This window comes from Pantherophis guttatus, chromosome 14, assembly GCF_059756535.1.
Source record: "Pantherophis guttatus breed Tessera chromosome 14, ASM5975653v1, whole genome shotgun sequence".
NCBI classification, from domain to species: Eukaryota; Metazoa; Chordata; class Lepidosauria; order Squamata; family Colubridae; genus Pantherophis; species Pantherophis guttatus.
This window is the reverse complement of record NC_142076.1, coordinates 21,583,313-21,608,936: the sequence shown is the minus strand read 5'-3', so window position 1 is coordinate 21,608,936 and position 25,624 is coordinate 21,583,313. Positions and strand designations below refer to the sequence as shown.

At 44.2% G+C, this 25,624-nt stretch overlaps 1 protein-coding gene across 1 annotated transcript; it reads right to left on the bottom strand.

Annotated features, from left to right (window-relative positions):
- Positions 1 to 2,519: 2,519 nt before the first annotated feature.
- MED9 (mediator complex subunit 9) lies at positions 2,520 to 5,760 on the bottom strand. The gene is made up of 2 exons (XM_034441538.3): positions 5,327 to 5,760; positions 2,520 to 3,523 (listed from the first exon to the last, which is right to left on the bottom strand). Exons 1-2 carry the CDS (start codon positions 5,599 to 5,601, stop codon positions 3,307 to 3,309), a joined length of 492 nt encoding a protein of 163 aa, XP_034297429.1. The 5' UTR covers positions 5,602 to 5,760; the 3' UTR covers positions 2,520 to 3,306.
- Between the last annotated feature and the right edge of the window lie 19,864 nt (positions 5,761 to 25,624).

Here is a 25,624-nt window from a genome sequence, read left to right as displayed (position 1 = left end):
CAACTTTGGAGTTGACTTCTTTGGTGGGGTGAGGGGCATGGGGGGGCTATATTGGTACAGGTATCTGTTGGACAGGGTTGAGTTTTGGGGGTTCAATGATTGTGGTCTACACAGCAGGTTTCCCGAGGTTCCACCAGCAACTCTTGAAGATGCCCAGTTGAAGCTGGAGATATGAAGAAGGTGTGATCAGGAGTGTTGAACTAGGATTCTGGAGACCCACATTCAAATCCACCCTTAGCCTGGGGGATTATAATATAATTATAGTTTCCTTTTATTTTATCTTATTTTATGTACACTGAGAGTGTATGAACCAAGACAAATTCCTTGTGAGTCCAATCATACTTGGCCAATAAAAATTCTATTCTATTCTATTCTATTCTATTCTATTCTATTCTATTCTATTCTATTCTATTCTAATTCCATTCCATTCCATTCCATTTTTTCTATTTATTCTATTCTGTTCTGTTCTTCTCAAAAGACCCCTTGCAAAGGAGGCTGCCAGGAATCTCTGCTCAGGACCTGGGAGACCAAGGTTCAAATCCTGCTTCTGTCTTAAAGACTTGCCTTTCCTCACCAGACTGTTGCAATGGGAGAAAAAAGCAGATGGACTGGCCTTGGGAAAAGAGGGCCCATAAACCCAGACATTATACCTGCCCTCCTTGTGTCTGTTCTCAGGTTTCCAAGCTGTGAATGCTGATGGGATAAACAAAACATCTGTATTTGTAATAAAGGCATTGGAGACGAGACAACTATTAGTAAGAAGAAGACAGAGGTTGGTGGGTTCTTAAAACAACTGATGAAGAGAAAGGTGTTCAGAGAAGGGAGATGAAGTCATTGGAAGAATGGAAAACGAAGTTAAATAAAAGGGGGTGAGATACTTATTCATTTCTCACTTTCCATGCGTCTCCTCTGGCATCAGTCTTCCACACGGCCGTGAATACCAAGGGCATGATGCCCGCCTCATGTGCCCAGTGGAAATTTCCCAGTCATTGCAAAGTCAACATGGCTGCCCTCTCTGCCAGGGAGCTTTAAACGTACCAAAGGTGAATGGCAGGAATCCAGACCTCACTGACCCCTTCAATGTGCTCAGCCCAACCCTTCCCATAATCGCCTTTATCGCTTTTTCTACTCCTGGTCTGGAGTAGAAAAGAACAATAAACTTTCATCTCACGAGATGCTGGGAGGAGGCCAAGATGCTGGATTCACACACCTGAAGCTGGGCAAGCAGCAGCTCCAGAGACGCAACCTTTGGCCTCTCTCAAGAATTTCTTTTGGAGGGAAGTTGCAAAGATTCCCCTCTAGAGTGGCTTTGGATAGTGAGATGGGAAAGAAAGAAAGAAAGAAAGAAAGAAAGAAAGAAAGAAAGAAAGAAAGAAAGAAAGAAAGAAAGAAAGAAAGAAAGAAAGAAAGAAAGAAAGAAAGAAAGAAAGAGGAAGGAAGGAAGGAAGGAAGGAAGGAAAGACAAGTGGAAATACTATTTTTTCCTTCTTGTTATTTCTCAAGAAAAGTCAACATTTTGGGTCAGGCTGTGCCACACTCAGCGTCAGCCCACCTGAAGGCTTACGTATCCTGAAAACAGTCTGTTCTGTGCCCTGCTTACAATGGGTGATGCTCCAGGAAGGAAAAGAAAGGAAGGAACGAAGGAGGGAGGGGAGTGGAGGGGAAGAATTCCCTGGCTAGGATGTGGGGAAAATTTAAGATGGATGGACTTCAGTTCCCAAATTGCTGGCTGGAGAATCCTGGGAGTTGAAGTTCACCCATTTTAAAAGCCCCCAAGTTTCAAAAAAACAGCGCCCGAACTGCGTTCAATTCTTTGAAACTGCAAGTGATTTTATTATTGACTTTCACAGACTAGAAATAACTTTAATTACAGAAGCCATAACGTCACTCAGTGTCGCTTTAATTAATAATAACTGTCCTAAGGTACCAGGAAGGTGGGGGCGGGGAATCAACATTCTTACACATAACAAAGAAAGAAGAAAAACAAAGGTGAAAAAAATAACATGATTTTTTTAAAAAAAACCAACCAACATGGTTAAGGATCAGGATTGAAAGAATGGGGAGCAAGAAGCTTAAAATAATCCCGGCTCAGCCTTAAACAGCCAAGAGATCAGATTTCTATCTTTTCATCCTATCAAAGTTGAGACGATGCAGTGATTTTGTGATAAAAACACACAAACACATCCACGCCGCATGCTTAAATAGAGCTATTTTTGAAGCGAAAAGGCTACACAGCTGGTAAACCCGACAAAGAACGACGTAAGTAAAATAAAACAAGACTGTTAAGACATGACAAGCCACGTCAGCAGGGTGAGGGGTGAGGCAACCCCAGAATATTAATATAATCCACCATCATCTCTCTCTCTGCCCCCACCCCAAATTTTGTTTAGCAAAGCTGTTAAGGAAGCAAGGATTGTTTGCTGCTCCCAAAAAGCAACCTAAAAATAATCGTAACGACATTCACACATGGATAAATGAAGACTTTCTCCATCAATGACACTTTCCATGGAAACGGATGATTGACATCATATAAGTTTAATAAAATTTAGACATAAGTCATGCGGGTTTTTTTAAAAAAAGTTGATGAAGATTTTAAACGTTACTTCCATTTTCTCCCTTGCTGCTTCGCGGCGTAAGAAAAATTATTTCCTGGGGGGCTGAAAAACGGGATTCAAAGACTGTCCCTCCCACTGAGCAAAGTGGTCCCTTCCCCTTTAAAAATTCTGAAGACACGAAGACCGGGTGGCACAGTTCCACCTGGAGCATACCACTTCATCCCGCGGAGGGGAGGGGAGAGGTATCGAACAGGAGGCTGAAGGGGTGAAAAGAGTAACTAGGAAGACAAGGAAACAAAACCACAATAAATCAACTCATTAGCAAGTAGAAAGCTAAACCTGAAAATTCATCCCCGATTTTGGGATTTTCTTGCTTTTAATTCAAGGAATAGGCAAAGTGAAACCCCCTTTCTGATGAAGTGGTACACTCTCACATAGCTTTACCATCCAGTTGCAGAAACCGGTCCACAGACATCAACCCCTCCCACCAGATAAAAGTGAGTTTTGCACAATCACATCCTTTTACGCTCACAAATTGCGTACCAGAATGTCCACGATGTTCGGTTTCAAGCCTGTGCTGCCCCGTCTATTTCAAACGTGGTCCCTTTAAGAGGTGTGGACTTCAACTCCCAGAATTCCCCAGCCCCGGCCAGAATTCTGGGAGTTGAAGTCCATGCCTCTTAAAGGGCCCACGTCTGGCAAACGCCGCTTCAGAGCAACTGTCCTGTTTGCAGAGCAAACAATATCTCCTTTACTCCTTAGGGATTTCAAACATGCACAGAGTTTTATATTTCTGCAGGAGTTTGTTCTTGGTTTTCACTTGTTCTCGGAGATTCTGCAGCTGCTGCTGCTGCTGTTCAGGGCTCAGGCCGATACCTTGCATGCTTTTGATCAGCTTGTGGGTCTCCACAAATTTAGTCCTCAGCTCGTTCAGCAATTGGTGGACCTCCTGGCTGTCTTTATTCATGCTAAAACAAAGAAACGGGAAGCAGAATTTAAAATATATTAAAATAAATTCCTTCGGCTAACCGCCATTATTTATATACAAGCAAGGAAGCGCCAGGGAACCGTGCCAAGCTCCGATCTTTTGAAAATAATATTTTAAGTAATGATTTTTAAAATGTCTTTTATGATTTATGAAGCGAGTTCTTGGCTGCACACTTATATTTTTTTTTAACAAAAATCCTCTATTTAGCATCCTGGATTTTAATTCTCTTTTCCTTTCTTTCCCTTTCATTCTGTGCAAGTCACTTTGAACAGTACTTTATTTCTTTATTAATTATTCATTTATTAAACTGGTTGGCTGCCTATCTTGCTGCAAGGCAAACTTGCTGCTCTCTTGAGTATGACTTTCATCAAAAAAAACCCAATTTTAATCGTTTCCCAAATGGGAAGGTTTAGAAACCCCCCCCCCCCGCCTGCCAAAAAAAACAGTTCTCTGAATCAAGGCAGCCCATTATTCCTACTCCACCCTCCCCTCCCCACCTCTGTGTTGGTGGCCCAAGAAATCACAGAGGGATGGGCGGTTAGGAAGTATGAAATATAAATAAATAAACAAACCTTGGGGAGGAAGGCACAGAGAAAGAGAAAGAGAGCGCAAGAGTTACTAACTGCAGAAATAAATCTCGTGTTTTTGAAAACAAAGAGAATTGTGTCCCTGTACTAAAAGCAACTCCCACGTCGTTGTTGGAAGAAAGCATTATAGTTGGGACTTTCCATTAGCAGCTGGCTGGCAACCAAAGGTTGGAGACTAAATAGGCTTTTGCAAAACAGGTAGGAAAAAAAACCCAAAAATATTTATTCTGTGTCTCTTGGGAAGGAACAGCCCAAAAAGATTCCTTTTTTGCAAGGCCAGGTGCAAAGATCCAGATTTAGAAAACTCGGAATAACATTATTGTCACTTTGAATGTAGACATTGAAATGAAATTCCGTTGCATGCAGCTCTCGAAGGATCACCTCCTCCAATATACACTACATAAACATGACTAAATAAATAAATAAACATGCATATACCCACATGTATTATATATTATTCTAAAGTTATTCTAAGCCCAGACAGGCCTTCTCCGAAGGGCCCCTCCTCATCCAGAGGTGCAATTGCTCTCCCCACCCACCAGCATTTAGGAAGGATATCAAAGACCCATCCTCTCTTTGGACAATGGAGGTCTTCCGTGGAACGCATCCATCTTATTATTTAGGCCTTGTGTTAATCAGTTCTGATTTACAGCTTGGGTTGTTTTTGGGATAGTGAGATGTTCTGCATCCGGTTGGCTCAGCCTGGCCCACAGCTGCCTTGCTCGACCTCAGCCACTTGAAGATGGGCGGACTTCAACTCCCAGAATTCCCCAGCCAGCATGGGTAGCGTGTACAGAGGGCATATAAATACATTATTATAAATATACTAATAAAAGCAATAAAGGATGGAGAGGGAAGGATTGGGCAAGCTCGGGCTGAGTCTAGCTCTGAACTCCCCTTCTTCCCTCTCCAGAAGCCTCTAGCTGCCCAGATGTGGCGGGAACCGAGCCCCTCCAGCTGTGCACCAGGATGCTCTCCACAGCTGGGCCAGAGATGCCAAACTTGAGGAGCACCAGATTCAAATCCTGAACAGGGTAGAGATCTGAGCTGGGGGGAAAAGCGCCAATCTTGCTGGAGATCCTCATCTCAAATTTGACATGGGGGGGGCGCTGTTGGGAGATTCCCCAGCCTGGAAACCCATCCCTTCCCTCCAAGGTAGACTGCTCCTGTCCCCGGAGGCTCGGCGGGGCATTTACCATTTGATAATGTCGCGCACCAGGGGCAGGAACGAATAGTCCTCCAGGCCCGGGCCGGGCGGGGCGGCGGGGGGCGCGGGCTGCGCTTGGGGCGGCAGGAACTTGGGCTCGGGCGCCGCGCAGGGTTGGGGCGCGGGGGCCGTGGGCAGCGGCTCTCCGGGGCCCTGGGGGTTCCCCGCCGGTTGGGCTCCGCCGGGGGGCGGCTGGGGCGGCGGGCCGGGGTCTTCCAGGGCTGCCCGCGGACCTCCGGACGCCGCGGCTCCCGGCGTGGCCATGCGCTTTGGGCCGGCTCGGCTCCGGGCGCCTTTGCGCTTGGCGAGGTGCGCCCGGCGGGGGAAGGGGGAGCCGCTTTGCGCTCGCTCCGGAGAGGATCGCCCTGCGCTGCAGGCTCGGCCCGGCCCCCTCCCCTTCTCCCCTCCCCCCACGTCGCAGCAAATGCACGCCAGGCGCGTTGCAAGAGTGCAAGGCTGCACCGCCTCCGCGGCCCTTTTGCACGTCAGTCCGATGCAGCTCCTCCTCCGGCTCCGCTGCGCCGCCTTTGCTGCAGCGGCCGGATTGGGAGCTCTCCAACTGCCCCTTTCTTTTCCTTCCTTTCCTGCCTCTTCTCCCTCTTTCCTTTGCCTTCTTTTCCTCCTCCCATCCTTTAGGTCCCCAGGTAAAGATTTAACTGCGAAAGGTTGTGTGAGCCTAAACTGAATAGAATAGAATAGAATAGAATAGAATAGAATAGAATAGAATAGAATAGAATAGAATAGAATAGACTAGACTAGAATAGAATAGAATAGAATAGAATAGAATAGAATAGAATAGAATAGAATAGAATAGAATAGAATAGAAAATATGGAATGGGATGGAATGAATAGAATAGAATAGAATAGAATAGAATAGAATAGAATAGAATAGACTAGACTAGACTAGACTAGACTAGACTAGACTAGAATAGAATAGAATAGAATAGAATAGAAAATATGGAATGGGATGGAAAGAATAGAATAGAATAGAATAGAATAGAATAGAATAGAATAGAATAGAATTCTTTATTGGCCAAGTGTGATTGGACACACAAGCAACTTGTCTTTGATGCATACGCTCTCAGTGTACATAAAAGAAAAGATACGTTCCTCAAGAATCATAAGGTACAACACTTAATGACAGCCATAGGGTACAAATAAGCAATCAAGAAACAATATCAATATAAATGGTAAGGATACAAGCAACAAAACTACAGTCATACAGTCAAAAGTGGAAGGAGATGGGTGGTGGGAATGATGAGAAGATTAATAGTAATGCATTCACTAATAGTTTGACGGAGTTGAGGGAATGATTTGTTTAGCAGAGTGATGGCGTTCGGGAAAAAACTGTCCTTGTGTCTAGTTGTTCTGGTGTGCAATGCTCTATACCGTCGTTTTGAGGGTAGGAGTTGAAACAGTTTATGTCCAGGATGCGAGGAGTCTGTAAATATTTTCACAGCCCTCTTTTTGACTCGTGCACTATACAGGTCCTCAATGGAAGGCAGGTTAGTAGCCATGGTTTTTTCTGCACTTCTAATGATCCTCTGAAGTCTGTGTCTGTCTTGTTGGGTTGCAGAACCAAACCAGACAGTTATGGAGGTGCAGATGATAGATTCAATAATTCCTCTGTAGAACTGGATCAGCAGCTCCTTGGGCAGTTTGAGCTTCCTGAGCTGACGCAGAAAGAACATTTTTGTTGTGCTTTTTTGATGACGTTTTTGATGTTAGCTGTCCATTTTAGATCTTGGGATATGGTAGAACCTAGAAATTTGAAGGTCTCTACGGTTGATACTGTGTTGTCTAGTATTGTGAGAGGTGGAAGTATGGGAGGGTTTCTCCTAAAGTCTACCACCATTTCTACAGTTTTGAGTGTGTTCAGTTCCAGATTGTTCCGGTCGCACCACGAGGCTAGTTGTTCAACCTCCCGTCTGTATGCAGATTCATCATTGTCTCGAATGAGACCGATCACTGTTGTGTCATGTGCGAACTTCAGTGGTTTAACAGATGGATCATTAGAGATGCAGTCATTGGTATAGAGAGAGAAGAGAAGTGGGGAGAGCACACATCCTTGGGGTCCCCCTGTGCTAATTGTACAGGTATCTGATGTGATTCTGCTTAGCTTCACCTGCTGCTTCCTTTTTGTTAGGAAGCTTATGATCCACTTACAGGTGTGTTCAGGTACCTGTAGCTGGTTTAGCTTAGTTAGAAGAGTGTCTGGAAAGATGGTGTTGAATGCTGAACTAAAGTCTACAACAAGGACCCTTGCGTAGGTCTTTGGAGATCCAAGATGTGGTAGGATGTAGTGCAGAGCCATATAAAAAGCATCATCTGTTGATCTATTTGCTCGGTATGCAAATTGCAGAGGGTCTAACAGGGGATCCATGATGGTTTTCACGTTAACTGGGAAAGGTTGTGTGAGCCTAAACTTAAGGAGAAGATTTCACCCTTCCAGAGAAGACAACTGATTGTTGTGAACCACAGCGTGATGATCCCTGGAAATCTTTTTAATGAATCATAAAAATGATTTATTGGAGCAGGGGATACATTTACCTCCCACAAAAAGCCTAATTACTTCCCCAACAAAAGAAAACAGAAATAACACCCCATTTCTTGTAGGTCAGATTGCAATTCATCAGTTCATAGAAAGATGACTCGCAGGAAAGCTGCTTCCCAATTTGTTTTAAGTAAATATTAATAAACAGGTGCTATTTATATCTAAACCGAAACTCTGGGATGAGTGTCTGGGCTTGGTGGATGCTACTAAAAATAACTAATATAATCAACAGCTGATTTCCAGGAAAGAAAAAAAGAAAAGAAAAAAGAAAGAGAGAGAGAGAGAAAGAGAAAGAAAGAAAGAAAGAAGGGAAAGAAAGAAAAAAGAAAAAGAAAGAAAGAAAAAGAAAGAAGGGAAAGAAAGAGGAAGGAAAGAAAGAGAAAGAAAGAAGAAAGAAAGAAAGAAAGAAGAAAAAGAAAAGAAAGAAAGAAAGAAAGAAAGAAAAAGAAAGAAAGAAAGCAGCAACAGCAGGGCCTTGGAACTGCCGAGGTGGGAGTTTGCTGGAGGCAATGGGCCCCTTTTCTGAAGCTTTCCTCTAAGATCGCCTTCCCCAAGCCCTTTTTGAGATATTGCACGCTACAACAAGATGTGGTAGCCTGAGAGCGCTGATCTGGGCTTCACCCCACTTCTGGGGGAAGCATCCTGGATCTTCTACACCAGGACTCTCCAAACCTGGCAACTTTAAGATTTGTGGACTTCAACTCCCAGAATTCCCCGGACAGCCATGTGGAAGTCCACTCGTCTTAAAGTTGGCAAATTTGACAAGCGTTGCTTTACGGGAACATCGTTTCCAATTGTCCACAAGGGTGGACCTCTTCATCCTTTAGTTCCTTAGCCAATTCTGGCTGTTTCCCCTCTCCCCGATAGTTATAATGCCACATGTGGGCTAATAGGGAAGGTGAGAAGGGTGGACCAAAATGGGCTAAAGCGGGGTCTCCAACTTTGCTCTGGGAGTTGAAGTCCACAAGTCTTAAAAGTGGCCAAGGTTGGAGACCCCTGGGCTAAAGGATGAAGAGGTCCACCCTTGTGGACTATTGGAAACTATGTTCCCTTAAAGCAACATTTGTCAAACTTGCCAACTTTAAGACAAGTGGACTATCTGGGGAATTCTGGGAGTTGAAGTCCACGAGGCTTAAGAGTTGCCACATTTGGGGACCCCTCTTCTGCTCCAAACAGGCTGCTAATGTATCGGGCTTTCTGAATATGCTCAGGAATTGAGTCGCCCAAAGCTGATTTTCCCAACTGCAGAACCCGGAGAGGCAGCCTTGACTGCAGTCCAACTTTGCTCTGCCGTGGGAACCCCTTGAGATAAGGCCTCCAGACTGCCTTGCAATCCCTCTGCAAATTTAAACGGCCTTTGGGGGAAGAGGTGAAGACACCCGGAGGGGGAGAAATGGAGAGACCCTGCAGATCCAAAGGTTAATAAGGCCAGGGAGCGGACAGGGCAGTGCAAAAATAAAACAAAATCCAGTTTTTCGGGATCCTGGCAAGCTTACTACTTACACAAACGAATCCCTCAGGCTGCTGTAACTTCAAACAGCGATGAACAAACGGTCGTAAGTCTAAGGACTATCTCTAAGCTTATTGGAAAAACCCAAATTGGCCACAGTCATCGTGCTAGGCCAGACCCAAACACACATCATGAGGTTTTAGCCTAGCCAAGCAATTATTTTAGCTTTATTTTGCCTGCCCGAGGCTGGGCTTCTTTTGCGCTTGTGTGTTTAGGCAACAATAGGTGTTTAGGCAACAACAGCTTTTCAGTTAGAAGTGGAGGAGGGGAGGGAGGTTTATTCAACCGTATTAGAAATAAAAACAGTTAATTGCCACACTTCGGCAGCATTCAAAGGTCTTTTCTTTCGCCCTACTTCAAGCCCAGAGGTGTTTTCCTTTGTGTTCCGAGCAGATGGGCAACGGAGCCTTTAAAAAGTGTGACTGTTTTTTCACCAGATGTCCTTCCAGATGCTGGAAGAAAAGTGATTTAATGCATTCAATTAACCGGGAAGCCTTCGCGTTCAGACAGTGGAAGAGTAAAAAAATCAGAATCCACCTTTTAACTAATTATATTTCCCAGCTGCAGTAAAATAAGCGAAGGCCCAGGTTGTTCTTTTTTTAATGTCTCTTCCCTGAATGCTTCTTTAGCAAGCTGGTTCATCACCAACGAACCCGATAACTGGCAATTCTCAACGTTTATTGCTGGTTTGCTGAATAGCTGGATAACTTAACAGTGGTGTTTTTCAAACTTGTTTATTTATTTTATTTATTTGTCAAATACATATAAGATAACAGATATAAGTATAAACATGATTATGAATACAGGATAAGGATACGAGTCAATGGGGACAGTAGGACAGGGACGGTAGGCACGCTGGTGCGCTTATGCATGCCCCCTTTACGGACCTCTTAGGAATGGGGTGAGGACCACGGTAGACAGTCTAAGGTTAAAGTTTTGGGGGTTTGAGGATGTAACCACAGAGTCAGGTAGTGCATTCCGGGCATTGACCACTCTGTTACTGAAGTCGTATTTCTTGCAATCAAGTTTGGTGCGGTTTACCTTGAGTTTGTATCTATTGTGTGCTCGTGTATTATTGCGGTTGCAGCTGAAGTAGTCATTGACAGGTAGGACGTTGTAGCAGATATTTTGTGTACTACACTTAGGTCAGACCGTAGGCGGGATAGTTCTAAGTTGTCTAATTTCAAGCCTGGTGGCATAAGGTATTCTGTTGTGAGCAGAGGAGTGGAGGACTCTTCTCGTGAAATATCTCTGGACTCGTTCAATGATATTAATGTCCGATATACAGTGCAGGCTCCAGGCAGATGAGTTGTATTCGAGAATTGGTCTAGCAAAGGTTTTGTATGCCCTAATTTGCAGTACAATATTACCGGAAATGCCATAAGATTTGAGTTTTAAAAGTAGTTTGTCATGTACCACTGAATCAAAGGCTTTGCAGAAGTCTATGTAAATTGCGTCTATTACTTTACCCTGGTCGAGTTGTGTAGTCCATATGTTTTTGCAGTGTAAGAGTTGCAGATTACTTGGCAAAGAAAGGTAGGTGGCCTTGCCTCCTGACGTTGTGAGTGCTACAACACTAGAAGTTTTAAAGAAGAGATTGGACCACAGTTTATCTGAAGGGATATAGGGTTTTCTACTTGAGCAGGGGGCTGGACTAGAAGACCTCCAGGGTCCCTTCCAATTCTTTTATTCTGACTTCAACTCCTAGAATTCCCTAGCCGGCAAACTCAAATTCAGAGACCTGTTTCTTTTATCAAGTGTCCAAACTAATCACTAATTGGACCAATTTTTTTGGCTCTTAGAACCAGTTCCCTCCTAGGCTCACTAACCCCACAGCATGGTGGGGTCTGAAGTCCCCTATTGTTGCTGATCTGTCAATCACTGGTGCTTTCTCCTGCTACGGTGCCCATAGCTCAAATTTACAATCCAGCCACTTGGTCGATAAAGCATCTTTTCCTCCGCAAAGGTGATTTGTGATAATTTTGCAGGAAGCAGATTTGGCACTAACTTTGAAAAAACAACAACAATGAACCACAAGGGATTAATCATGATGAGGGCCATAAAATCATTTGTGGCTTTCAAAGTTGAAAGTTGGATCCCTGCATTTTCATCCAAATGCATCTGGAGATTGTCAGTCATCCAGGTCATGATTGTCCCAAAGGTGTTTTTCCAAAAGGCAGCTGGCCTTCTTGTTGTTGTTTTCCTTGAAAATGTTTCGCTTCTCATCCAAGAAGCTCCTTCAGTTCTTCCATTTCCCCTAATCCTCCTTCCCCATTAGAAAGTCACGTCTTTAACTGGACTTAAATGTGCGGCCCTTCCATTCCACTGAACTGGACCGATGGCCTGGATTCCCACATCTTTTCCAACAGCGCTTCTTCAGAAATAAATTAATCTAGCGGGTTAATTGCCCTTCGCCCCTCTTTCATCCGTCCGCCTGGGAAAATGCGGTTGTGTTTTGATTTTTTCGTTGAGATCCTAGCAACATGTTTTCACCGCTTCCACTGTTGACATGTCTGCTTCTCTTAAACACAAAGATTTGGCGTTGGGCCATCAACTCACTGCCCTCTTGGAAAAGTGCAAAGCTGTTTAAAAATCCTGATTTCTAAATATTTTCCTTTTTTTTTTTAAAAGGAGCGGGTTGCTAGCTCTGGTGTTTGCGAAGCCAACTGAAACATGGTGTGTTATTCCAGCACAATGCATTTCAGCGGCACCCCTCCTTAGACACAATTCATCTTAAAATTCACAATTCATGACAGGGAGAACGATTCATCAACGGAACTGTTTGCCTCCCGCAGTTGTTTTGCGCTGGCGGTTTTCAAGAAAACGTTGGACGACCGTTCGTCTGGATGGTATAAGCAGGCTTAATGAACAAACCACAGTTAAGCAAGTGGTGACTTAGCTAATGCCATGCTGGCTTGTCAGAATAGATATTTTTAGAAAGTTTCTTAAACAGGGATGAAGAAAGCCATTTTTTTTTAAAAAAAAAAATCAGAGTTCAATGATGGATGAGCTATTTAAAAAGAATGGCCAGCGTGCTGCCCCTTGGCAGTCTTTCTGTTCCAAAGAGAATTAATCATTACCTGTTAATGAAGAAAACATGTTTTGAAATAGGCAGGTCCAACCAAGCTTAGCAAGACCTGCAGGTTGGCTGTCCACCTTTGACTGACATCTCCCCAGAGTAGCCTTTGATCTTCAAGACCCAAACCCTGGTTCTTGGCACCTCCAGATGCTTCTCTTTAAGCTTAGAGAAAAAAGCTGACTGATCCTGGAGAACAGAGCTAACCATCTGAGTTTATTTTAATGCTAAATCCCAGGTTGGATTCTGAGGTCAGCTTGACCAGCCAATGTTCTCTGGTGATCATCCAACACACCTCTGCACGGGAGTCTCAGGGCCACAAGATGAATCTTTTAAGCTGTTCTGAGCAGGGCTGAGTGGCTGAGTGGCTGAGAAGTCTTCAGAAATATGTAGAGGTTGAACCCAGAGTCCCGGGGACCCTTGATTTAGGGGAAGCACTGACCAAATAACTCCGCTTTCCCCAATTCAACTGGGTTATTCGCAGAATGTCTTTCCCAGATGTCTTCCCTTGTGGTTTGCTTTCCCATTAATTCTGCTTTTATTCTTCCTGCTCAGAAATACCTGGCAAGGACGGAAAACAGAGCCCCTCTTTGAAGGAGGTGGAAGGTTTAGAAACATGAAAAATAAATAAATTTAGATAGATGATAGATAGATAGATAGATAGATAGATAGATAGATAGATAGATAGATAGATAGATAGATAGATAGATCTTGCCCTAGCTGTCAGGGAGTTCAGCCAATCATGTTTGAGTATTCTTCCCGCTCAAACGACGGACCTAAGGGAAAACTTTCAGGCTGTCAGTATCTAACAAGATGGATGGATGGAAGGAAGGAAGGAAGGAAACAGGAAAGAAAAAGAGAAAAAAGGAAAAAGAAAGAGAAGAAAGAAAGAAGGAAGGAAGGAAGTAAAAGAAAGAAAGTGAAAGAAAGAGGGAGAGAAAGAGAAAGAGAGAAAGAAAGAAAACTTCCTCTGTATCTTGGGGGTAGGATGGGGAATGAAACACCCTTTGCTTGAGAAAAGACTCGGCAAAATCTTGCAGGGACCTCCCTGGATCAAAAGGCAATTTATTTCATTCTGTTTTCTCCTCTTTAGTATATTTGTGACTTAACAGGTGGCAGCTGGGACAGGAAAAGTTAACTATGCTATTCGCACACGAAAATATCAGAACTGGCTGTGCTCCTTCTGTAACCATGTTGGTCTAGTAAATGGGACTCTTGGAGAAAAGAAATGCCCCAGAAGAGTTTATTTACTGCACGAATCAAATGGGACAGTTGACACTTTGCTTGTTTGTTTGTGTGTGTTACACACACAATCTCCCTGGGTTGAAGTCAACTCAGAGGGTTTTTTTTTTTTTTTTTTTTGCCCAAATAGATTTACAGGGTGGATTGCCCTGGAATCTGCACAAAAAGCAATAAATTCAGAAAAGGTTTTGTCTCTGCTCTGCCACCCGTCCAATTGGCTCTCCCTGGGGGAGAAGGCTCTGCTGGAATAATGCCACCTCTTAAGGAGGGCGATTGCTCAAGCAAAGCAGAGAAAATATGTCGATCTGGGCTCAGCTGGATGAGCCAAGGGTGAAATTTTATGGTCCCTTCTGGGTAAAGAGCCCGCAGCTCGCTCCGAACCAGCTGGTGGACGTGCTAAAGTTGCCCTTTTAGGGTCCTGGTTGACCCAAGCTGTCACGTCAAGACAAATGGGGTATTTGCAGAGTCCTTCCTTAGAAACTTTCCTCGGAAAGATTTTCCTGGTCATAAAAGCATCTATTTGTGGCTTCCCAAATGAAAACCATCAGGGTTAATAGGAACAGAGATGGTTATCTGGAAGCCTTCCATCTCCCTGCAGGCTCCGTGTGGTTTTCTGTTTAACGCTTTCCGTTTAAGGCGGAAACCGGGGGAGGAAAGGCATTTTCTGAATTGTCCTTCGGGACGGTCTGACGCATGGAGAGTTTAATCAGAATAGAGCTGGGGGGGACCTTGGAGGTCTTCTAGTCCAACCCCCTCCTCAAGCAGGAGAGCCTATAGCATTTCAGACAGGGGGCTGTCCGGTCTCTTCTTAAAACCCCCCAGTGATGGAGCATCCACAATGCCTGAAGCAGTGGTGAGTTGTCCCCGCTTTGGACCGGTTCTATAGAACCGGTAGTAAAACTGGAGGGAGGCTCCGCCCACCAACCCCAACATCATCAGAATGCTTCTGTGCATGCACAGAAGCAACGGTTTGCAACGGGCACGCGGCCCCGTTGCGAACCGGTAGTAAAGGTAAGTAGAACCCACCCCTGGCCTGAAGGCAAAGCGGTTCCAGTTTGATTTATTCCACAAATGCCCTCGAAACATAGTTCTGATCTTGGGTTTATATATGCAGGTAGTCCTCGACTTAACGACCATTCGCTTAGTGACTGTTAAAAGTTACAATGGCACTGAAACAAAGTAGAATGGAATGGAATGGAATGGAAGGGAAGGGAAGAGAAGAGAAGAGAAGAGAAGAGAAGAGAAGAGAAGAGAAGAGAAGAGAAGAGAGGAGAGGAGAGGAGAGGAGAGGAGAGGAGAGGAGAGGAGGAGAGGAGAGGAGGGGAGGAGAGGAGAGGAGAGGAGAGGAGAGGGGAGTGGAGTGGAGAGGAGTGGAGTGGAGTGGAGTGGAGTGGAGTAGAGTAGAGTAGAGTAGAGTAGAGTAGAGTAGAGTAGAGTAGAGTAGAGTAGAATAACAGAGTTGGAAGGGACCTTGGAGGTCTTCTAGTCCAACCCCCTGCTTATGACTTAAGATGTTTTCCACACTTATGACCACACTTATGACCTGTGTCACATGGTCAGAATTCAGATGCTTGACAATTGGTTCTTATGACGGTTGCAACATCCCGGGGTCACGTGATCCCCTTTTGCGACCTTATGACGAGCACCGTCAATGGATAAGCCAGATCCACTTAACGAGCATGTTAATGAACTTAACAACTTCAGGGATTCGCTTAACGACGGTGGCAGGAAAGTTCATAGAATGGGGCAACGTTCACTTAACAAATGTCTCCCTTAGCAACATCAATTTTGGGCTCAGTGGTGGTCATAAGCCAAGACTTATGAGCCTTGATAGTACAGTGGTTTAGTGCACCCTGTTATTAACACAGCTGCCTGCAATTTCTGCTGGTTCGAATCTCTCCAAGGCTCAAGGTTGACTCAGCTTCCATCCTTTCTAAGGTAGGTAAATTGAGGACCCAGTTTGTGGGGGCAATAAGCTGACTTTGTATAAAATATACAAAAGAATGAAGGCTGTTGCTTAACGCATTGTAAGCCGCCCTGAGTCTCCGGAGAAGGGCGGCATATAAATCAAATTAAAAAAAAAAAAAAAAAGACTACTTGTATAAGGAAAGCGGTTGGTCTGCCGGACCTTTGGAGACCTCAAAGCTTTCCTCCCTGCCGGCCTTTACCTCTTGAGCAGGAGAATTGTCTCCCGGCTTGGCTGGAATTGGCTGTTTCCTCTAAATTGTTCTGTCCCTGTAGAAAAATTGGGGACAAATGTCCCTTGATGCCAACTCTGGGGGAATGAATCAGCCAAAAAAAAAGGGCATTTCTAGCGACGGCTTGTGGTTCTTTTTAACTCTGTCCTTGGCATCTTGAGTCTCCCAGGGCGAGGAATGTGGCTGAGACAGAGCGCAATCCATCAGGTCAAGCTCTCAGGCCTTCCAAGCTGAGATGACGTCATTCCCGGCCTCTTTGGAAGCTCAGAAAGTGCAGCCGCGGTTCCTCTCCGGCTCGGGCAACCTTTCTGTTCTTGCCAGGAGCATCTGGAGAAGGTGGCATGACAACCGACCCAGGGAGGGGCTGTGTGTTCGCTTCAGCGCTGGATGTATTCGTGGCCCTGTCACAAACTGTTCTTCAGGGGGGCGAGAACAGCTTGTTATAAAGCCAAGGGCCGAAAAGGGAAGGCAATCAAATGCAAGGACATGAGATCAAAGCTGGATCCTAAAAAAGGGAGGGGAAGTCCTGCTGAAAAAGCAAAGCTAAAAAAAACCCCAACCCAACAACAATGCAGGGAGCAATTGCTCTCAAGAGCTTAAGAAAAAAAAAAAAGATGGAAGGCATAAACCAATTCTGAGATGTTCTTTGAGAAGCTGGATGTGTCTAATTATACCCTTATCCCACGAGGGTAAAAGTAGCTAGGGAAGGAAAGGAAAGGAAAAAGAAAAAAGAAAAGAAAAGAAAAGCAGTGAAGAGAAGAAAAGAAAAGAAGAAAAGAGAAAAAAGAAAAGAAAAGAAAAAAGAAAAGAAAATGCATTAGCAGAGCAGCCAAACCAACTCCTTGGGTGTAATGTTGGCTGTCAGGACCTTCACACAATGTTGCAGAAAGAAACTAGAAAATGGGAAGCAAACAAATGTGTGAAGTTGTTTTATTTGTCCCGCCACTGTCTCTCTCTTCCTCTTTGTTTTACACAAATGTGTAAACTGAACTGGTTTTGCCACTGCTGGTGAGACAATAGGGGTCATTAGGGTCATTAAACAAATCCAGAAATCCACAAGTCTTAAAGTTGCCAAGTTTGAGAACTAGACTCAGAAGCATACAGGAATGTTCTCAGGAAAACTTCTAAGACATTTGAAACGCCATCATCGGGTTTTAAGGTATGAAGAAATTAAAAAAGGAGGCGGAGCTTCCATTGCATTCAGGCTGCCATCTTGACTTTTCTGACCATACTCAGGGGTCCCTTAGAAGAGGAAATAGAAATAGAATAACAAGGCACCTTGGAGGTCTTCTAGTCCAACCCCCTGGCCAGGCAGGAAACCCTACACCACTTCAGACAAATGGTTATCCAACATCTTCTTAAAAACTTCCAGTGTTGGAGCATTTACAACTTCTGGAGGCAAGTAGTTCCACAGATTAATTGTCCTCACTGTCAGGAAATTTCTCCTTAGTTCTAAGTTGCTTCTCTCCTTGATTAGTTTCCACCCGTTGCTTCTTGTCCTGCCCTCAGGGGCTTTGGAGAATAGCTTGACTATTCTCCAAATGTTGACAAATGGCCACGTTCAATGTTGAGTCCTGGGTTGAGTCCTTTTCCTTTAAAACCTCCTTTCTTTGGGAGAAACTTCCTGGGGGAGAGGTTTCTTGCAAACCCAGCTGGAGATGAAGACAGAGGGTCTTCCTCCATCAGGTACCCAGAGACCCCCAACCCTTTTTCTTTCCCTCCTTCTGCCCTGCAAGGCCAGCTGTTCAATTGCATCAAAGCCATGGCCCCCCCGGATGGAAAAACCAAAGCTTCCTTTGGGGGGGGGAGAAGAGATAACGTCGGCACTGGACAGGACGTAACGAAGATCTTCCATTGTGAAACTGGAAGCCCAGGGCAGCCGCGGGGATTTGACTCGATTAGCCAAAAAGGAAAAAAAAGAAAAGCACAGGATGAATGAGACGTGGCATAGGAAGAGGAGAACAGGGTGATCTCTGTCTCCCTCGGCTTCTGATCGGAGAGTGGGAGCAGACGATACTCGGAAAACAAGAGGAGGTTTGACGCCCGTCTGTTCGAGAACAGAAGGGGCCTTCAACGGAACGAGTGTTCCCTTCGGCCCTAATCCCTTTCAGGATACAGTGGAAGGAAACGAGGCAGGGAGCTTTCTTTTGGGGGGAAGGGGGCACAGCAACCATTCCTGTTCTGACCTAGGCTTCCTTAGACAGTATAAAGCACAAACTTAGTCCCGGCAAACTTCTTTAATTTAGACGGCTGTGAAATATTGTCATTCCCAGTCAAAAGGCTTATCAAACAGTCTTGCAGGGGAGTGTTCACAAACACCCACCTTATCTCCCTTGGAATGCTGCCAGAGAACTAATTGCCACACGCAGGGCAAGGCCAAACTTAGCACAGAGTCAAACAGAGCTTTCCAAAGCTTGAACCGACCAGGTCAACTAATTGCTTCCTGCAAAAGATCACGTCCCGTTCGCTCCTTTTTTTATGTCTTATGGGAGGGGCCAATCATCTCCAAGCCTTATTCCTAAATCGACCCTGTTTCCTTAATTGTTCCTGTCTCCTGGCAGCTCTGCACATGCGCACACTGGGAACAGGCTCCCGCTGTTCTTCTGCCTCGCTGATGTCAGACTCCGGAGACTCCGGAGGCAGCAAAGAACTACCAGATGGCCTTGGACCAGTGGTGAAATGTAAAATTTGTTACTACCAGTTCTGTGGGAGTGGCTTGGTGGGGGGTAATGTGACTGGGTGGGCGTGGCCAACTTTTTTTTTTAACTTTTAAAACCATTTTTTCTACAACCTCTTCAGCCGAAGAGGTTGTTAAAAAATGCTTTTAAAAGCCTCTGACGATCCCAGATGAGTTACCTGATCGTCAGAGGCTTTTTTTTCTTTTAAAAGCCTCTGACGATCCCAGCTGAGCCACAGGATCATTAGAGGCTTTTTTTTTTACTTTTAAAAGCATTTTTTCGGCTGAAGAGGTTGTAGAAAAAATGCTTTTAAAAATAATTTAAAAAGCCTCTGATGATTGTGCAACTCAACTGGGCATGTGGGGGGGGTGGGCAGGAATTTTTGCTATCAGTTCTCTGAACCATCCGCCACCATCGCTGCTGGATTGGGCGATCCGGTCCGAACCGGGAGCATTTCACCCCTGCCCGTTTCCCACAGAAAAGAAAACACCGGGAGCCACAAAACCCTTCCCGTGCCTGACTATTTCTTGAGCGGCCACAAAACTAGCATATGTAGTTGAATTAAATGTTCTGTTTTCTTCTGAAACTTTTCTTTACTTGGATTTATCCATGGTTGGCCTAACTGGGGGTTGAAAAGCTCAATAAATCGCGTGCCGGCGGGTGTTGCACATTGCCAGTTGTGACGCATATTTTGAGTGACAGGGAGCCTCAGTAGAGGGGTGAAAGAGCCACATGCGGCTCCAGAGCTGCAGGTTGCTGACCCCTGCCCTAGATTGTTGGGGGCAAAATGCTGACTCTGTAAAACCCCTTAGAGAGGGCTGTAAAGCACTGTGAAGCGATATGTAAGCCCAAATGCTATTGCTCTCTTTGGCATTTTGGCCCCCTCTGGCTTAGAAATGATGAAAAGTCTTTGGGAAGAAAACTTTCCACTTTGGAACTGAGAGGACTTTCCGAGTCTGAGGACATGAGAACTTTGGCCCTTCTGAAGTCCTCCTGGTTGAAAGCCAGACACGTGGGCTCTCATCCTGACTCAAGGAAGGGAGGTGAGGCGGGCATTATCATGCCATCCTCAGCTTGTGGGCATCATTTTTAATCAGTGCAGGGAGATCTTGAACACGAAATCCACCGAGTGGACTTTTACATGCTGGGAGGATGTGAAGAGTCCTACCGAGCCTTGCAGAGAACATGCTGAATCCCACTGCAAAGATATCATGCTTTTTGGTGCGTTCTCATGCGCAGCTCCTTGTACATTAGAAGGTGGGAGGGGGTGCGGCTTGTTCAGCTCCATATTGAAAAGCAATTAGTCCATGTTCTCTTTCTGTGATTCAGATCCCTTGGTGCCAGCTCAGCTGCTTCAGGATGGGACAGGGCCTGAGGGCAATTGCTCAGCTTCTCAAGAGCTTTGTTGAAGAAGGGAGGGGTGGGAGCAGAAGGCCCGATCCACACTGCCACTCTTTTAATTCATGCTCTGCATTCTTCCCTGGAGGTTTGGTGCTTTCTTTCCTTTTGGTCAGCTCTGAGGAGCAAGAAAGGCATGGATTTTGGACTGTTGTGTTGGATGTTCTGAGGTTGGAAAGGAAGAACCTGGAGCTGATTGAATGCAACAGAGGGGTGGATTACAATTCGGAATCTGACAGATCCCACACTGGCCCAAGAACGCATCCATATGAGAACATTTTGCAGAGCCCAAGGAACATCTCCTTTTCTTCCTTCCTTCCTTCCATCCATCCATCCATCCATCCATCCATCCATCCATCCATCCAATGCATAGGAGACAATTCTTCACTGCATCACAATAGCTGCTAGTGCACATACCCAACCATTAACAGTTCCAACAACACAACAAGATTATTTTATTGAAATATCTCTGGACACAAACACAAAACTGGCCAAATGTGGGATCCAATTGTCTTCTGTTTTAAAAAACAAAAGAAAACAAAAGAAAAAACAAATGCAAGAAGGAAAATTAAGCAGTGGAGGCTTTCTAAATGACCACCGTGTTTTATTCCTCTTACACCAACATAGTCACACTGTTTGGAGTGGACCTAACATGTTACACCCTCTCCTTAATTAAAACTCTGGTGGTTTGAACATGTTTTCCAAAAAAAATAGAAAGCCATGTTGGTCATTTCAAGAAAAAGAAAAAAAAAGAACCCCACAACATCTGATGCTCAATCTCCACTTTATTGTCATGCTAGCTTTGGAGAATCAAATTACACAAGTTTGCTTTTGGGGCCCACCAGAGTCCATGATGCCTTTTCACTCCTTATTCTGTAACACACGACCCTTTGTTTTCCAATTTCTCCCAAGAATTGCCTTCCAGAAAGTCTGGCTCGTGCCATCCTCTCCACCCCCGGGTTATTGGAGCTTGGCACCAAAGATGCCTGATCTTTCTGAAGGTCAAAAGCTCTTGCTGGTGGGGATGGAAAAGGCTTGCTGGCAAAGCCCTCCCCCCCGGCCCCCCATGTCTGAAGGACTCCAAGCGGTGATCATGAAGGAAGATATACCTGCCGAAAGCAGAGAGAAGGAACCACGGTGTCGCTGGAAAAGAACAGCCAGTACAGGGGCATCAAGAAAAAGAGGCAAAGGAGATAGAACAGGATTCACTTCATGGAGAGATCGGGTGGCTGCAGAAGACCTTGGAGGACACGACGGGATGAGCTCAAAGCTCAACTGCGTTTGCAGACGCTTTTGTAGGGATTCTGAGGAGGGGAATACAGTGTTATAGTGAGGGTCATTGGTATCCTGAGATGTGAGGCCCAGTTAGCTCTGACAGGAGAGCTCAGAATGAGATCAGCCCATCCAAGGTCTGAGGGAGGAGGAGGAGGAGGAGGGAGGGGGGAGGAAGAGAAGAAGGAGGAGAAGGAGAAGGACTATGGGGTCCTTGGTACTCTTCAAGCTTGATTTTTTGCAGACATTTCATGACCCAACTAGGTAACCTCATTAGTTCTAGAAGAGGGTGGGTTTGTGGAGAGGAGGAAGAGAGGGACGAGGAAGAAGAGGAAGAGGAGGAGAAGGAGAAGAAGAGAAGGAGAAAGAGGAGAAGGAGAAGGCCAACAATGTGCTCTGCTGCATAAAAGATCTCCAGATCCCTGCTCTGTTTCACAGTGTAAAATACTTCAGAGGCTCAGAAGAACCCAACAAGCATCCTTTAAAAAACCGTTCTGGAAATTCAATTTGAGCCGACAGAGTGAGGGACATCTTCTGTGCCTGCAGCCTCCTGGCCTCGTCACGGGCATTGCCAAGCATTACACTTACGGTCCATTAGGTTAACGAGATTGTCCCAGCACGAGACCAGAGTCACTTTTAGGAATCGGTACTTTGCCCCCAGATACAACGTGATGATGCAGAACAGACGGTGTGAAGGGCCAAGAAAATTTCGAACCTTGGTCCCAGAGCAGCTCAGGTGACACTTGGCTGTGGATTCTGAAATTTTCCCTTCTGTCAACTCAATGAACCCTAGGGTGCCATTTCTGCTAACAAGACAAGCACAGGTCTGTACCCAGCACAAAATACCCCCTGGTTTTCAAAAAGCAACTGATTTTGTTGGAAATTAAAAAAAAAAAAAATTAAATCCTACGGGTTCATTTTAGCTATTTTTTGACAGAAAACAAGGCTCCCAACATCAGCTTGGCCTGAAATGCAAGATTTTATTAAAACAGCAAACATTATTTGAAGAAGAAGAAGAAAAAACTCTGGGTCTGGAGCTGTTCCTCCCACCACCTCTTTCTCTGCTCCCAGTTCTTGAAACAGCCTCTGTCTAATGAGAGTAGAGTCTATTCTCAGCTTGGGAAGTAGCTAAAGCAGTGCCTATAATTCAATCTGGGCTCCTATTGCCTAATTTAAATTGCAGAAGAAAAATAAGTGAGGCCTCTTAAATCCATCCAGTTGTTGGATTTTTGTAACACAATAGCAGAAGGATCTAGACGTTCTCTGAGCCATAAATTAATTACAGTTTCTTCTGCAAATCTAGATATTCTCTACAGAATATCCGTATGCTAATTCTGTCATTATTATTTCTGTAATCTTTGTAAATAACTGCTGACGGCAGTTGTTTCATGGAGCGTCCCAAAGTCTAAGAAAACCACAATAAATACAAGGAAGCTGTTCTCACAATTTTTGGTGGACTTCTGGAAGAAACGTTGATTGCCAAGGTAGCGTTTGGTGAAACTTTAAAATACAATTCTGTATTTTCCAAATACTTTTCCTTTTCCAAAATTTGCAAGCTTCCAACATCTGAAATCTAGATCTAGTTCAAATATTGGTCTCGTGAGCTTTCAATCCTTGGCTTTTTTTTTTTCATATCGAAAATGTAGTTCTATTTGCATATTTTGGGGAGTGAAAAGCATATTTTCTTCCAGAACGAGATTAAATGTCATGCCATGTATCCTATGGCAAAATGTATTTATTTTTCTAGGAAAATCACCCAATCTCAAAGACCATCCAAGTCACGTCAGGATGAGCCCAGCAGAGGAAATATCCAGGTTTATCCCCAGGTGTTTGCAAACAGATTTTGCAAACATTTGTGCAAAATATTTGTCCCTGACCTCGTTTTTTTCAGCGGTGACTTCTTGAGCCGAGTCTGGCTTTGCCTGAATTCCGGTAATTACCGTTTACTTTGCAATCTCTAATACAGGAACAATCAAGATATTTTTGTATTTACAAGGCCAGCAAAGGGGATAAAGTATTGGGCCCATGCCACGTGAATGAAGTCCGCGAGGCGGGAGGAAGTGTGAAGGGGAATGAAATTCTTTTTATAGAGGAGTGTTTTGAAAGGCACGAGAAGGTGTATTGATTCAAAATAATCATCCTCACCTTCCTCCAGTCTTTGGCTGGCTCCCTTGCTGTGTGGTTCTCTGTGGCAGACCGAGAGTTTGGGAAAAGAGATGGATTTGTTAGCACAGGGCGGAGGAGGAGGAGGAGGAGGAGGAGGAGGAGGAGGAGGAGGAGGAGGAGGAGGAGGAGGAGGAGGAGGAGAAGAAGAAGAAGAAGAAGAAGAAGAAGAAGAAGAAGAAGAAGAAAAGAAAAGAAAAGAAAAGAAAAGAAAAGAAGAAAAGAAAAGAAAAGAAAAGAAAAGAAAAGAAAAGAAGAAGAAAAGAAAAGAAAAGAAAAGAAAAGGAAAGGAAAGGAAAGAAAAGAAAAGAAAAGAAAAGAAAAGAAAAAAAGAAAAGAAAAGAAAAGAAAAGAAGAAAAGAAAAGAAAAGAAAAGAAAAGAAAAGAAAAGAAAAGAAAAAAGAAAAGAAAAGAAAAGAAAAGAAAAGAAGAAAAGAAAAGAAAAGAAAAGAAAAGAAAAGAAAAAAGAAAAGAAAAGAAAAGAAAAGAAAAGAAAAGAAAAGAAAAGAAAAGAAAAGAAAAGAAAAGAAAAGAAAAGAAAAGAAAAGAAAAGAAAAGAAAAGGAGGAGGAGGAGGAGAAGGAGGAGGAGGGAAAAAAAATTAAGCACTGATGAGAAGAGGGAATTAAAAGCACAGAAAACTCAACTCGTGAAATAGGGACTCTAATTATCCTGACAAAAGTTATGCTTTGGAAGATGAAGGTGAGCTCCAGCAAACTTTGGGGCAGAAATTCAGGCAGTATTCAGCAACCGTTGCATGTGGACGGCTGCACCACGTGAAAATATGTCTTGCAGGAGATCCAATAGCATTTCAGACAAGTGGCTATCCAGTCTCTTCTTAAAAACGTCCAGTGTTTAGAGTACCCAAAACGTCTGAAGGCCAGTCATTCCACTGATTGGTTGTTCTCACTGTCAGGAAGTTTCTCCTCAGTTCTAGGTTGCTTCTCTCCTTGATGAGTTTCCATACAGTTCGTTATTGAAGTGGTATATAAGTCTAAGTATTATTGCAGTACGGTAATCCCAAACATGGGAAGCAGAAAGAATTTTGAATGAAGAAAGAATTTCTCATGCCACGTAGCCTTCATACATCGAGTGAAAACACTCACAAAGCAGATAACGTGTACTCTGTGTTTTATTTGTTTATTTATTCCTTGATAAGTTGAATTTGAAAGTTCAATGCAGTACACAGGTCATTCAGGGCAAGCATGATGCTCAAGGAAGGAAGGAAGGAGGGTGAGGAAAGACCTTATCAATCTCTTTTCTGATAAAAGCATTAGAACACAAGAAGACTCTTAGAAGCAAGCAACCCAAGTTTAGCAGAAGACAGTGAGTGAAGCGTTCATTAATGGGTGAAAAAAACGAATCAATTCAGAAACACCCGATTCAAGCCCCCCAAAATCGGCCTCTGTAATTTACACTGTGATTTGCATAGAAAATTAGCACGTTGGGGTGAGTGCGGTGCTAGTTTTCTATTCAAAGAACGGTTGCATGAATTGGGTATGTCCAGTTTAATGAAAAGAAGGTGATATGATAGCACTTCCAGTATTTGGGGGGGCTGCCCCAAAGAAGAGGGGGTCCACCTATTCTCCAAAGCACCTGAAGGGAAGACAAGAAGTAGGAGATGGAAACTAATCAAGGAGAGGAGCAACCTAGAACTAAGGAGGAATTTCCTGACAGTGAGGATAATCAGTGGAATGACTTGTCTCCAGAAGTTGTGGCTTCTCCATCACCGAAGGCTTTTAAGAAGGGATTGGACAACCATTTGTCCAGAATGATACAAGGTCTCCTGTTTGAACTGGGGGTTGGACTAGAAGACCTCCAAGGCCCCTTCCAATTATTATTCTGCATGTAATAGCATCACCCTCATTATGCAAGATGAAATCATGACTATGAAGAGTCTCAGTTATCCAGTGGTATCATAAGTGGGTTTTTTTTTGAAAAGGCAACTGGACTAATTTTCTGAGGAAAAACAAGACGTTTCGCTTCCTATCCCAGAAGCTTCATCAGTTGCATTGGATGCTGTGGGAGATGGAAGTTAAGCTTCCAAGGTAGGAACTGAAGCGTCTTGTTTTTCCTGAAAAAAAAAAATCAGCCTAGTTTTATTTCTTTTCAAAATAAAAACCACTTTTGATGCAAGTTGGAATTATTTCCTTGGTCTACCCCGTCTGCCCCCCAACGTTATACAGTCCATGGAGTT